The 15,600-nt window shown below is 31.7% G+C and overlaps 1 protein-coding gene across 3 annotated transcripts; it reads right to left on the bottom strand.

The window, feature by feature from the left end:
- Positions 1-7,592: 7,592 nt before the first annotated feature.
- On the bottom strand, positions 7,593-11,652 carry LOC101254376 (uncharacterized). 3 transcript variants are annotated; one of them, XM_069297017.1, is made up of 3 exons: positions 11,388-11,652; positions 8,831-9,329; positions 7,593-8,641 (listed from the first exon to the last, which is right to left on the bottom strand). In XM_069297017.1, the coding sequence occupies exons 2-3, from the start codon at positions 9,236-9,238 to the stop codon at positions 7,973-7,975; spliced, it is 1,077 nt and encodes a 358-aa protein (XP_069153118.1). In that variant the 5' UTR covers positions 9,239-9,329; positions 11,388-11,652; the 3' UTR covers positions 7,593-7,972. The 3 variants fall into 3 exon arrangements, with proteins under 3 accessions (XP_069153118.1, XP_025886409.1, XP_019068871.1); XM_026030624.2 differs by having other exon boundaries at positions 8,831-9,335; XM_019213326.3 differs by having other exon boundaries at positions 8,831-9,283; positions 11,388-11,650.
- Positions 11,653-15,600: the final 3,948 nt, after the last annotated feature.

Below are 15,600 nucleotides of genomic sequence, written 5' to 3' on the forward strand. Positions count from 1 at the left end.
AACTATATCTAATGTATTTGTATATTATCTTTTCAATAGTACTAAAAATATTAAATAATAATTATTTCTAGAAATCTAACAAATATTATATCAAACTATATTATATCTGGAAAAAACTAACTATTAGAAAGAGCAATTGCATACAAACAACACATTGTTAAGAATTACAGAGATTTTTTTAATTATATTTACTTGATAAGTTATAATACAAACATAAAAATATATATTAAGAAAACATGTCTTAGTACATAAAATTAAAGAAAGACTTTAGAATGAAATATATCCTACCTTCATATACTTTTTTTTGTTACATGTTAGTTAATTTACAAAAAAGTATGATGAAGAAGAGAAATTATAACTTTATATGTGGATCTTCATTAAAATAAATATGAATTTATGTAGACAAAATAAAGGAAATAAAAAAATAAGGACTAGAGAATGATATATTTGTTAACATCATGTATTTTTTTTTTGTTACATGTTAGTTTCATTCACAAACCAAATACTAATTTACATAGACAAACATAGAGAAAATAAAAAATAAAAATTTGCAATGAAATATTTCTTACCTTCATATACTTCTTTTTTTGTTACAAACCAAACCTATATGATGAAAAGAGAAAGGATACTTGTGAATGTGAATCTTCATAAACTAATATGAATTTATAGGCAAACTAAAGGAATACCATAAGACATCATAAACTTATGAGAGTTATGAATATTATTAAAAGTAAAAATTAAAGAGGGACAAGTCATGATTAGTAACTCCTAGTGAATAAATTAAAAAATAAAAATAAAAATACTTAAAATGTAAAAAACAATAAAATATTATGATTTCATGATTAGAAGGGAGATAAACAAATAGAGAAAAATATAGAGACTTATAAATGTTTCTACATTAATAAAATATTTATTTGTATAAATAAAGTCATATATTTTTATGATAAAATAATTAATTTAAATTTAAAAAGTCAAAAATAAATAAATTATATTTCTCCTTTTATTATAAGTGAGATAAATAAATAAAAAAGATGAAGAGGTTTTGTTATAAATGATCCTCCATTAATAAAATATTTATTGTAATAAATTTTAGTAATCCTTTTTATGATATAATAATTAATTTATTTTAAAAAAAGCCAAAAAAAAAAAGAAAATAAATAAATGCAAATGGAGGCCATAGAGATGTGCCACATCACCTTGTCTATGGTCCTCATTTATATATATATATATATATATATATATATATATATATATATATATATATATATATATATATATTGATTTGTATTTATAAATTTGAAAAAATCATCTTTATTCAATATAGGCATATGAAAAGACAGAAGTTTTAAGAAACTAATTAAGAGGGTTTTAAAAACAAATACACATCTTTTTATCTTCCATTTTCTTTAATTTCTTAAAATTTCACATTTAATTGGATAATGTATTTAATTTATTTTTTTTGGACTTCTTAAAACAATGATTTAGTTCGAAAAGGTCTTAAAATAATGTTAATGGTTGACTATGATAAATAATGTAATATGACTGACTTTTCATATTTTTCCAATTTTTTGTGATATTCAGCAAGTTTAGAGGTAATTAAAGTTTAATATCTAATTAACAATTAATGAGATGCTATATAATTTTTATTCTATATAGGGGTAAATTGGTAATTTAACTTTACACTTTAGATCTTCCCATTTATAATAATATATGATTATATATGCAATTTTTTCGGAGTTAACAGGTGCACCCCTATCAAATCATGTGGGTCCGCCTCTGCTTGACATCCAGTAACTTAAAATCCTAGATCCGTTTTTGTGTATTATAATAGCATCATACAATCAGTTTGTGTCATATGGTTAGCTTTAGAGCTTATAAATACTAAATGCATTAGAGCTTATAAATACTAAATTACATAATAGAGATTTTTGCTTAGCTGGTGGAGACACCTCCTTGTCCTTGTCAACAACTTCCAAAAAAAAAAAGGGTTCCTTCCATGACGCGCTAACAGATCAGCCACCCTGTTCCCTTCCCTGGGTTCATACTGGATCATTGACTTTTTCATTTGTCGGAGCAGCTCTCTGCATTCAATCAAAATATTTAAATCAGTATCATTACAATTAGCCAACATTTTTATTACCTCTGTGGAGTCTGTGGTAATGACGATGTCCATGACGTTTTGAGCTTGAGCTAGCTTGAGGCCGTGAATTAAGGCTGAGAGTTCTATATATGCCACTGAAACAACACTGATCTTAGTGCTTTTTCCTGTTATCCAATTGTATTTTGAATCACGAATTACACACCCCGTATCTCTTTTATTGTTACTTTGGTTGAAGGAGCCATCGATATTCAGTTTGAGGCCACTAGGGGGAGGGGATCAATTGTAAGTATTGTCCTTAAGGTTTTTAATAGTCTTAGCATTATTTTGTTGTCACGATCCGAGAGCGCCCCCAAGTTGTAACAGGCGTACTCGACCTCGAAGAGGTCTAATACAAGCTCTTAGCATTCATAACATTCGATATGGAAATAGTAAGGAATTTAAATCTTTGATTCAAAACCAAACTATTTAATATCTCATTAAAACATCTTTCAAAGACACATCGGAAGACTAAGTCTCACATTATCATCCTTAGACAAACATAACAAGATAGGGTCAATGACTCTTTATACAATCAAAAATACTAAAATCTAATACAAAGGTCTTAATAGAAACTAGAAACATAGAATCCTTGTCCTCGACATATGAGGACATATCAAAAGGTCTTGAGAGAAACTCTAATCCCAAACTTCACTATAGAAAGCACTTCACTTGTCAACACCTACACTTATAGTAAAATATAGAAGAGGAATGGAGTTAGCATAATTAAATACTAAGTATGATGATCATGCAAAAACATGCAAAAAAAAATACATTTATTTGAGACACACTTTTATGCCATTTTCAATACAACTTCATAAACACAAGTATAAGAGGCACATTATAAGTCATCTACCACATACAAGACAATACCCACATTATAAACGTACTCAACTAGTACCAATATTCAACCATTCACATATTCTTCAAGTAACTCATGTCATCATCTTAGAACATCCACCTAAAGTTACCCTAAGCCACACATAAGTAATACATGGAGGGGTAGCCCATACTACCTCTTCACTCCACCACCTAGGTGTTCCTCAAGGCCACAATAGGTAAGGACCCTTCTATTTCAACTTAACATTCTAGGCAACTCATTCCATAAATATAATTACTCATTTATCTTTTCATTTAGGCTATAAATCAACATTCATTATTAGATACATTTAAGGTTACTTTCATGCATTTGAGGACTTTCACACAGTAGTCTTAAAGACTTAGGGAACTCACTTTAACACCTTCTAAGCCTACTCGTTCCATGTATAGATAGGATCCCATATTACTACCTACACGTTGTAAAACCTATAAGTAACTAGAGTGTACATCCCACATGATGGGAATATGCGTTAACCCACGTAGAGCATCTTTGCTAGACATGAAATTCGGTGTCATAAGACTCCACATGGTGGAGGGTGCTCTACTTGCCAAGGGTAGAACTAATTCACAACCCATGTTTGCACATGGTTTAGGGGATATCCAAAGATGTTGATTGGACTCTAGCCTTTTCTTCGGGAAGATACAATATCTTAACCATATCTGCTCGGTGCTAGACTTAGTTCCCATAGAGTAGTTCATTCATATGTATGTACTAGAGAGGGCGCCAACATTAGGTCCACCAACCCGATCTTCAGTTCAACAAATTTAGTGGTGAGTCCTCATTCTCCGAGGACAATAGTCATGAGTTCATTTCTGTCTTTTACTCATTTAGTTTCGGTTTTGCTACACTTAGCTGGAGCTTGTCCCAACATTTCTAGTCAGTTAGAGGCTTATTTCAGACATAGTTAATTTCAGCTTAGAATTGAGTTAATATTTCCTTTGTATTAAACTCATTGTTTTCAAATATCTCAGTTATAGAATATGGGTATTCACGATCTTTTCAGTTTAAAATTATGATTTAGCTTATGCATTTAGTTACTATATTTAGTATGCTCATGGCCATGCCAGCAGAGTTAGCTTGGGATCACTTGTGGTCCTAGGTTTCGTGTCCGCGTCTCGGGGGTAGCTTGGGGCGTGATAAACTTACAAATTGGTTTTTATAAGGTTGTTTTGCTGGAATTATTAAACTAAGAGCACAATTCTAAATTATATAATTATGCTGATAATACTGGTTGGTTTTAGCAGAAATTGTTTGCCTCAAATTATAGTTAGACTATTGATTATGAGAACAAATCTCTCAAATTAAATTTGATATGAGATGAGTTTATTTAACATGTACGCATCAGGCCAACAAGATTCTCCCATCAAAATTGGTTTAGGGTCAGGAACCAAATTATTTCCATCTAAATATTTGATATGTGTACATATGATTTTATTACTCCACCACGCACAAAGATAGATATCCAAATGAGGTTGAGGGTAAATGTTAGATATCCTAACATTAGAGGGAGATGTGTTTAGTAGTCGAAAATTATGTGTGGTCAATTATCTCGATCCTCGTCAAAAATGTGAACTTGAAGTTCAAGAGATAATTCATTTGCGAAATGTTGCTTTTCTGGATATATAAAAATGACCCAATATTTTATTTAAATTGTAAATGCTCCAATAAATAGTCCTTGAAGGGCAAAATCTATTATACACAAAAAGTGAAGACCAACCGATTCCAAACGTACAACTCCTTAAGGAAGGAGAAGAGAAAATTATCATAATGGTCATGATAATGAGGCAAGTACTTTGAAAAAGTACTACGACATAACACTTCATAATACCTTAGCAAAGGTTCAGGTACCTAAAATAATGAATAATGAAGACATCTCAATAAATTATGTCAAATTGGAATCAATATCAAAATAATTATCGATGGTATATTTGATATGAAGTAACACTAAATGCTATAAATGATTACGAGGATCTTCAATTCAAATTTGTCATATAATATGGATAGATAAATGATTGGCAAAATAAAATGCACGACTCGAATAAATTTTGCTTCACTTAAAAATGTTGTTTTTGAACTATAGTTCATAGTTCAAAAAATATGTCAGTGGGGTACAAATGAATAATTGTGCAGACGTATTACCGTAAGATATAAAGTATGGTTTGTGTCTTAGGACATAAAGGGCTTTCACAAAAGTCCTGACATTAGTTTCTTCAATAGTGAATGCAATAAGACTTATTTCAGTCTGGCAAAATGAATGATTATCATGTCTAACTAGACAGTGAAGGTTATATGAAAATCCTTAAAGATTTTAAAGGTCTTAAAACAATTCCATTGAGTACCCAATGGTTTTGAGACTGCTTAACAATGAAAAATTATCTTTTTGATCTCATGAAAATGATTTAAAATGTCATGTATTAGTGCAAGTGGTGCACTTACATATTGTTGGTTATGAAAATGATAGAAGATTATTTGATATACAAAGTTATGTGAAAGAATTGTCATATTATCATTCAAGTTATGACAAGAAACTAACGAAGCAAGTGATTCAACGCAAAAGACGTGTGATTTTCTTTGAGAAGAAAAGACGAGATTCAATAAAATTGAAATGATCAATCTTTGATTCAGAAATGATTTGATTATTTATATGCAAAATATTTATTTGATCCACATAAATCTCAATCACAAATAGACTATTTATTTATATATGGAGACACAATAATATATTGGCATTCGAAAGAATCACATTAGTAACCACTTCTTCAAATCATGCAGAAATAATATTGATCTATGAATTAATTTGGGAGTGTATTTGGTTGAAATCATGATCTATCATATTCAGAAAATATGTGATTTTCTTTTGAAAAAGATATTTCAATCACCATATATGAAAATATTATACAACTCAATTGAAGGGAGGGCACAATTAAAGGAGATCGGACAAAACATATTTTACCAAGTCTTTTTCACACATGGTCTTCAACCGAATGGTGAGATAGACGTTCAAAGACTCATTCAAGTGATAATCTTGTAAACTTTATTCACTAAGGATTGTCAACATCAATATTTGAGAAGTTGTGATATAAAATTGGAATGCATCGTCTCCGAGATATCACGTAAAATTTTTATCATGGGAAAAAAAATATGTGTTGTACTCTTTTTCTTAACCATGATTTTATCCCAATTGGTTTTCTTGATAAGGTCTTAAACGAGACAACATTCAAAGCGTATAAAAGATATGAACAAATTATAGAAATCACATACTTTTAAGGCAAAATTACAATTTATTCCCTTAAAAGTTTATAATTACAGAAATATGTCAAACATATACAATAATATAAGCGATGAACATTAAAAAGAGGGTCAGATTCATTAATGGGCAAAAAATTAAAGCGCTGATACATTAAAAAGAGGATCGGATATATTAATGGAGGGTCCAGATACATTAATGGCCAAAAAATCAAAGGCTGATACATTAAAAAGAGTCGGATACATTAATTGCATTTTAGCCTTAAGAGAAAAATGAGGAAATTTTTGGATTTGTAAAACTTACAGGAGATAAAGGTAATAAGTACACTAAAAAATGAGATTTTTGTTATTATGTGAATGTCCACTACACCAAGAAGTTACTCTCACCCATTATCTCCATTACTTTATTTACTCCATTATGAAGAAATCATAACCTCCCACCTTTATGCTTTTATGTTACACTATAAAAAGAGATATAAGAGTTCACATTGTATAGACTTGGGATGTACACTTGAAAAAAAAAGTTATCTCATATTGCTCCTCTTGTCCTATACTCTTCTTGTCTTCCTCTTTATATCGTTCTTTTATTCTTAAGTTTTACAACAAATTATAATTAAATAAGTGCCTTTAGGTTTTAATTAAAGGAGACAGGGAGAAGATGATGATTTTGCACATTATTTGTGTGGGTGGATGAAATGAAAGCTCCTTTCTAGAGTATTTTGTGAAAAAAATGTGTAATTAAGGTTTTAAAAAAGTAAGTTCTATAAAGAGATAGTAAAAAAAATATTGTAGAACATGACAAAGTGTTGGTGAATGAAGAATGTCCATGTTTAGAAGATGAAGATGCGTGAATGGATATGTGGGTTAAACAAAATTTGTTAGTTAGAAATGTGAGAGGCTGATTGTAGAAGAAATCAAAGTGGTAGAGTTAGTTATCCGAAAAGAACTAGGAAGAAGGGGACTAGATAGAACTTGACATAACTTCAACTTACATAGAAGACAGCTAGCTCCCCCCCCCCCCCCCCCCCCCCCGGTTTCCTCGTCTCATTATTGTTTCATTTGCTTTGTATCTTGCTATTTGATTGTTATATTTTTCGTGTAATCCTACTTCAACATCACTTTTAAGCTGAGGATCTATAAAAATAGTCTCTCTAGTCTCTGTCCCTTAACACTCTTATTAAATAAAATTTAAAAAGTTGACTACAATTTACATGATAAATATTTCAAATTATTTATTAATTTAAACAACACAAATAATAAAATGATTCTTTATATCTTCTCTGTAATGTAACACTCACAAAACACTTCTTAGAGAAAATTGACCAAACCTTAAGGTCATAAACTATTTATCTAATCAACAACATATCTAAGTATATTCTTATACATGGAGTCGAAGAGAATTCAATATACACAAATCTTATCCTTACCTTTTTCAATTAACAGTTTTTCAAATCATTTAAGCCAATCATAACCTGCTAATGCTCACAAAATACACTTTTCGAAAACTTCACTTTGACCACAAAAATGTTTTTCTATAGGAGAGAACAAAGCATAAGGTCCTATTAACTGCTTGGACTAAAATTTGTTACTAAGTGAATACTGTTGGAGTAGACAAAATGTTTCTCTTCCTTTCAATTTTGTGTGGGAGTTGCTAAAGGGTATTTCTATTATAAGGGAAGAGTGAGATTGTCTGAGCTAGCGTGCACACTTCACAAGGACCAACTAGTGCGGAATACCAATGCAGGAAACGGAGTGGCTCCTTCATTCATCACATAGAGTAGACCTGGTTGACACTTGCACGTCTTTCCTACTTTGAAATTGAGAAAGCTTTCAATTTGAAAACGGTCATAATTTCTTCGACCTTGTTGCAAACCACCAAGGCTCAAACCCCATCCAAAATCATCCTTAGAGGTATCAGACATGGTAACTGCCCACTGTAAATGTTTGGGATTTGATCTTTTCATCTCTACCCATCCACCAATTTTTGTACTTTCATAAACTTCTGACTCTAGGGTCATGGCATGATATCCATCCAAGGCGCTGTTTTCCACAAAGGCCGCATCAGGATGCCCTGAGCGTTGTAAAAAACAAAAAGGCAGCGACATAGCTGCGAGTTCAGGCTGTTGCCGTGACAGCATGGCCATTTTGTGTATGCCCAAGATTGATAGTTTTGTATTGCTTGAAAGTTGGCAAACAACTTGACCAAAAGTGCCAAAACAATACAAAAGACTACCAGACTCTGACTCTGGCAATGCAGAGACAAACTGAGCAAAGCAGCCAACAATATTTGATTTTTTAACCATCACAGAGATTCCACTACCATTTAGCTGATTCAGCAAGGGCGGCCCAAAAGATGAATAGTCAGTCAGCCCCCTTTCCTGCAAAATTCCACAAAAAAATTGTTATTCTAGGCTACACATTAAGGCAACTAAAAATGATGTAATATAACAAGTAGATACAATATGCAACATCTGCAACAACCAACAAATGACTCCCGAGGGGATCTTGCTTGTCAGATTACTATGATCACAAATCAGAAAGCACATTCAGTATTCAGAAGCATTTACCTCACGTGAACTTGTACGTACTGCAACATCTCTGCATCGACCACAGACTGGAATGGCAACTGCAGTACACCAATCACTGATATGTGCTGCATAGAGAACTTTTGCTAAGGAAAGTGGACTACCCAGGATATCCCTTTGGCCTCTTTCGCTGCCAACAAACTCTGCTACAAGTGAATCCTTTTCACGGATAGTTGTTTCAAAAGTCAGCCTAGAATCAATGCCAGTCCTAATTGCATTTTCAATTGCACGGCACTTGGTTCCATCGATGGTACCGATCATCAACAGTGCACCCACAGCATCAAATTCTCCTCTTACGTGAGTGCTAGTTTCTTGGACTGGACTTTCTTTAGAAGATTTAAAGAATGCAAGCACTCGCTCCAACTTCTCTTGTCTGTCTCTTAGCTTCATAATATCTGAAAAAGATTCTCGTTGCAATCTCTCCAAGATTTCATTCTGTAAATGATATTATTGGAAAAGTTGTAAAGCACCATCATACAGACTGTTGCTACATAAGAATTAGCAAATATGTCAAAATTAAAGCTTGCCGAGGGGAGTGCAGTTTGGAAACAGTGATATCTTAAAGCTAATGAGAGTAACAAATCCCAACCAAAATGTCAAAATAAATCGGGTTAAGTATTTTTTTTTTCTCTCGATAAGTAAAAGGATCGTTAAAAGAGATTTTTCTATTACATATGGATAACTCTTTAGTCAATATTATTTCCTGGGAAGCCACATCATACAGGCATCATCACACAGCAGATAATAAACATAAAAGAATTTGATCTAGTGACAATGGAAAAGATAGGAAAAGATGGGAAAAAATAGACGAACTGGAAGAAACTAGATGAGGTTAGGGTACACAGCCAGAGCCTTCTCATACTTAAGAAACCCATCAGAGTAAAGCAGAGCCCAATAACAAAGCTTGTGCTAACTGGCAAAGTAAGAATTTAACTGCTCAAGCTCTGACTACTTCCTAATGACACTGTTCTGCAGTTGAACGTTGCATGACAGGTAACAGATATACCCACTTTAGATCAATAGTACAAAAGTAGGGACGCAAACAGTCTCACCTTCCAAAAAGAGCCAAAACTACCATTATCACATAAGAAATAACATTTTCATACTTGCTTGGATCCCTCACTCTGTATAACTTTTACTGCACATTCTTTTAGGATCATAAGTTGGGAATTTGAATATAATACATATGTGATCCAATGGTGTTCTCTTTTTCCCAAAACATCTATCAGACCTGTCCCAGTAGGGAGGCCTAGAAGTCAAAGAGCCGCATTAACAATTTTCTTTTATGACTGTGAACTTCACAAGGAGCCAGCCCTTTGAGCCAACACCATAGCCTTCAAAACTTGGGGATGATGGATTTCCCTTCTAGTCTCAATCCTTCTCAACTTAATTACAGGACTTAGTAGCTAGTTTACTTGGCACAGGGCTGGAATCTGTGATCTAAGAACAAGTCCCTCAACCTTCCTCTTTTTAACAATCTAGGGAATCAAGGTTCCAGTCCTAATTATAACATATGTAAAACTAAGTAAATTCTTTCCATCAACCTAAATGTTTGGGGACAAAGCTTATCAATACCATTGTTAGTCAAGGAACCTCTAAAAAAAAAAAACAGAGATGTAAGCTCATAATATCCAAATACCAAAAAACTGATAAAGCCCATAGAAGTAATCCATTCCGCTGAACAAAACCAGCATAGCATAAGTCTCATTCTACTTTCTTTACTCATATTCTATAGGTCAATCGGCTTCAACAGGTGAAAAAAAATCAAAATTATCAAATTACTGCTTGAAAACAAATGCAATGAAACTGAAATAACCTTTAATGAGACAGCATAATGTTGCTACTTAACAACGCATACTAGAGCAAATAGGTTTTTATATAATTACTGGCAATCAAAAGAAACAAAAACAAAAAGAACATCTAGTGTCCATCCCAACAGAAATGTTGCATAGGGAAAAAATGAAATGTATCCGAACTAATACTTGAAAACAACAACATACCCAATATAATCACACAATTGGGATCCAAGGAGAGTAGTGTATACACAGCTTACCCCTCTCTATATTATCTCTTTTGATAATCTAGTCAACTTTCAAGCACCTTAACTAGTTCCACAAGATACCTAATACCTCACACAAGCAACAGACACCAGGTAAATCTGTCCACCAAGACAGATAGCAAGAAATCACCAGTATTTTTTGTCTAACAAATCACATAAACAACAAGCATCAAGTAAATTAATCCATCAAAGATAGAACAGATAACAAGTAAGCAGTAATGTTTTTGTAACAACTCACACAAGCAATCCATCAAAGCTAGAAGCATCAGGTAACTCTAACCATTAAGACTAAAACAAATCGCAAGAAATCACTAGTGTTCCTGTCTAACAACTCACACAAGGAACAAGCACCAGTTAACTCTAAGACAAATAGCAAGAAATCACCTGGTCTTCATTGACAATTAGGCCAAAATTTTACTTCTATCCGCAAATGGATCTCTATACAATGACCGGAAAAAACAAAATACACAGTTAATTTACCGGATTGCGGTTGCGGAACACGACGGAAGCCAAATTCTGCGTAGATTTTGCAAAGGATTTTAACTTGTCTACAACTGAAACAGCTCCTCCTTCCATTTTTGAAAACCTAAATGTATGAATCACAAGAAGGAAAAAAAAAAGCTTCGATGAGTTGTGTTAATGGCGTTTCAACAATGGAATTTCACTTTTTCTCTACTCTCCCGCCATAACTGTATAGTACAAGTTTGTTACAGAGAAGATGGAAATGAAAATTGAAATTTAATTTAGATATATTGCTATATCTTATAATCAAGAAATTATTATGTTAACTTATTAATGTATGTTTTTAAAATTATATATTGAAAAATAAATTATTTTATAAATTTTGTGATTCCTATATATATATATTACAGTCGAAACTTAAAAACTTAAAATGAACGAGACAAGTATATACTATGTCATCTTTTATTATTAGTTTTCTAATATTTTTTATCAAATAATTTTTAATAACTCACTTGATTGATCGGATTAATTATTTTATATTCACTTTCTTCATTTTTTTATTTTTTTTCTCTCGTTTTTTTTTTAAAAATGGAGGTGAAAGAAGAAGAAAATAGGATAAAAAAATTTCAAGATGAAAATAAAATTTTCGTAGTTAATTTAAAATAAACAATCAATTAATACCTTTTTTTTTGTATAAAAATAGTCGTCAAGAATTGACTATGAAACTATATATATAAGGTTAATTTTACTTGGGATTAAGCTGAATGATTAATGTTATTGTCATTGTCTATTTTTTTCCACCTATGACTATGTATACTTTTTTTTTCTTAATTTAAAACTTATTTTATATTTTATTTTATAATTATGCTCATTGTTTTGATTATTACATAAATTTTTAATTTATTTTGTTTTGTGTGTTGCGGCTAATGGAAAAGATAATCTTTAAAGGAATAGAACCCCTGGTTGGAACCCAGGCGCCCCCCCCCCTCCGCGAGACCGATTCGTTTGGTCCGACAGGGAGAGTGGAAAGCCTTAGTGGAATCATCGAAACACACAAAATATATTATTATGACTTTATGAAAAAAAAAATTTGTGCGATCGAAAGATCTCCTAAGAAGCCATCAAGCACGAAAGCAGCAAGGAGTGTGCTAGTGAGTCCTAAGCGAAGGAAAGAAGGACATGAGAGGCATAGAGAGGACTCAAAAGAGAAGTCCCTTTAATCGTCGGGCATGTTCAAACATGCCCCGCCAGGAAAACTCGAATATTTTGGGTTCACATGAAAATTGCAAAAAGGATGGTGGATGGTGATAGTGAGCAATTTATTTGAGTGTAATTGGAATTATTATTTTCTTAGTGTGCAACTGATTCTTTGATTTATAACAATAATTCACTAATTTAGTTAAATTTTTTTAAGGATTAATGGCGAGTCCTATTATATTTGGCTTATTATATCTTTGATTGAGGGTAAGACGAAGGATTTAAGTCCTATCTTACTAAGAGGGTAATACATCGCGTGAGAGTCTTGGTTCACCATGATAATGAAATGTTGGGTTGTGTCCAAACAATTAATGACCTAAGATGCCTTTTAATGAGTAAGAAGTCGGATTCAAGTCGCAACGGCATATAATGATGATGTGATGATGACTGAGCAAATTGATATGCTCTTGATAAAAGTCATGAAATTTGTCCAATTGATTTGGTCCTTTCTCTTATGTGAATATAATAGGAGGACATCATGTGTCTGAAAACGACAAGTGATTAAATGTATGATATGAGTATGATAAAATGTTAAGGAAAAATTACCTAACTACGCATCATTTTTTAGCTCGCACGACAATGAAAGAGTGTTCTAGTCCATAGCTTCTCAAAATGAAATTGATAGGAGACCTAACTTTGAAATGAAATATGTGATTTTGATGGTAATGAATATGAGATATGATATGGATTATTTAAAAGAGGGTTGGTTTATGGGTCGAATTAGGGGCATAACTGAGTCCTTTGTTATGGGTCAGATAGGTGTTTTGAAAGTGGATCAGATACTTTAGGGGCATAATCGACCCCTTTCCCTTTCAATATAACTAGTCTTTGCTCACGTGCAATACACGTGTACCCTATTAATTAATATTTTGTTTTTTTAAAATGACACAAGTATAAAATATATAAATGAGGCATAAAGTAGATTTTTTAGAAAAATAATCATAAACTTGAAACAATGAAGGGTGACATGTATACTCCAAATTTTGTGAATTAATTGAAACGTCAAGTAATATTACCCTATTATCAAATATAGATATGAGAACCATATATTTATTCACTGGTCATTTGTATTACATACACTTGTATTATATATATGCATGACTTTTCAATTTAATTGGTACCATAAAAGTGAGGTTCAACCATATTATTTTAATTGTTACCATAAAAGTGGCATTACTACGATGACTTTCTGAAAGTTAATGTCTCTATAATCCTATACTATGTGTTGACAGTAATAACTACATTTCTTAAAGGATGAAAAAGTTCGTCAAAGAACCAACAAAAATTGAAATTCCAAGATAAAAAATAGAAAACTATCACATAACGTATAAAATTGAGCAATACCTCGAGAATACATTTCAAAATTACTAAAAATAGTCAAAAAAAACAAATATAAAGAAACATTCAATGATACAACATATGAACAAGACCACACAAAAATAAAATAATAATTGTGTAAACCTCTTCTAGTCTAGATTGAAACCATAATGAGGCTAAGCATATCAAATACCATAAAACCAACAAAAAAGTTGATATTCAAAGAATACATCAAAATCTAATATTAAGAAAGAAGAATCAAAGGCAAATAACACTAAAAAGATCACACAAAATTAACAAATTGTATTACAGATTCTTAGCACAATTTGATGAAAACAAGATCAAAAACTTAAAGAAAACATATTAAAATACAATAAACAAAATCAAGATTAAATAAATAAAATAATAAAAAAGAAAAAAACATAAAGATTTAGTATGAATGAAATTACCTTTAGTGTCTATACTACTTCTTGTATATCTTTTCTCTATTAACAACCAAAGGTGATAAAGAAATAATCACTGACACAGTCCCAAACCAAAATTAAATTGATTTTGATAAAGAAGAATTGATATACACATTTATTAAGAAAAATACAACTTTTGGTCTTTCCTCTTCTTGTAACTATTTCCCAAAAGAATTTGAATCAGTGTGTCTAGAGGCTTGAATTTAAATAAAAAAATATTATCTAATATTAAATTAATTATATATTAATATTTATTTAGTTTAGAGATAAAATAAGGGCAAAATAATAATTTAACTTTTAAGTTAAGAGCTTCATGCTTATAATAATATATGATTGTCATGTGGTAATGTAAAATAACGTGGCAATTCTATTTGGCATTCTAAAAAGGAAAAATGCACAAGTACCCCCTTATGACTGAAATCCAAGAGACACACCTTAACTAAACTATAAGGTCTTATTACACCCCTGAACTTTTTTTTTTTTTGGTAATTTTGTACACCTTTTTAGCTTACGTGACATTCAAATATCTCTCACGCGCCTCAATTGAGTGGAGTACGATGTGTATTTAAGTTAATTAAGGTGACTTGGGGCAAATGAAATAGAGGCTCGTTTCTAGAGCATTTTATGATGAGCAAAATGTTAGTCAATGAAGAATGTCCATGTTTAGAAGTCGAAGATGTTCAGATGGATATGTGTGTTAACTAGGAGATATGATTAGGAATGAATTTATCTGAGCAAGTGGGAGTGACATTTGTGACAAATAAGATGAGTGTAACAAGGATGTGTAGTTTTGAAGTGTGAAAATGAAGTGTAAGGAGTTAATGATGCGTTAGTTAGGAGATGTGAAAGATTAATTGTAGAAAAGGCAGGAGAGGCAGAGGTAATACTGAAAAAGAACTAAGGGTAACGGACTAAACATAATTTGTTAATGGCCCAAGAGGTGGTAACCGAAAAGAACTAGGGATAATGGAGATAGGGATGACAATGGGGTGTGGTAGGTTGAGCTTGACCCGTAAATTTTTTTAAGGACAACTTTCACGTATAGCAAACATAAAATTCATATTTGAATGCTATAGCAAAGTTTGTATAATTGCACTCCACAACAAACATATAAATGTATAATTCGCTATACATATACAATTGAAGCGAACTATATAAGAGGAAGTGTATAAAACGAGAAAGAGAAAGAGACT

The sequence above is a fragment of the Solanum lycopersicum genome, chromosome 4 (genome assembly GCF_036512215.1).
Source record: "Solanum lycopersicum chromosome 4, SLM_r2.1".
Classification (NCBI taxonomy): Eukaryota; Viridiplantae; Streptophyta; class Magnoliopsida; order Solanales; family Solanaceae; genus Solanum; species Solanum lycopersicum.

Coding starts and splice junctions, on each gene's coding strand:
- LOC101254376 (XM_019213326.3), bottom strand. CDS start 11,483: ATGGAAGGAGGAGCTGTTTCAGTTGTAGACAAGTTAAAATCCTTTGCA. Junction 9,284..11,387: donor TGTTCCGCAACCGCAATCCG/GTAAATTAACTG, acceptor TATCATTTACAG/AATGAAATCTTGGAGAGATT. Junction 8,642..8,830: donor TACGTACAAGTTCACGTGAG/GTAAATGCTTCT, acceptor GGAATTTTGCAG/GAAAGGGGGCTGACTGACTA.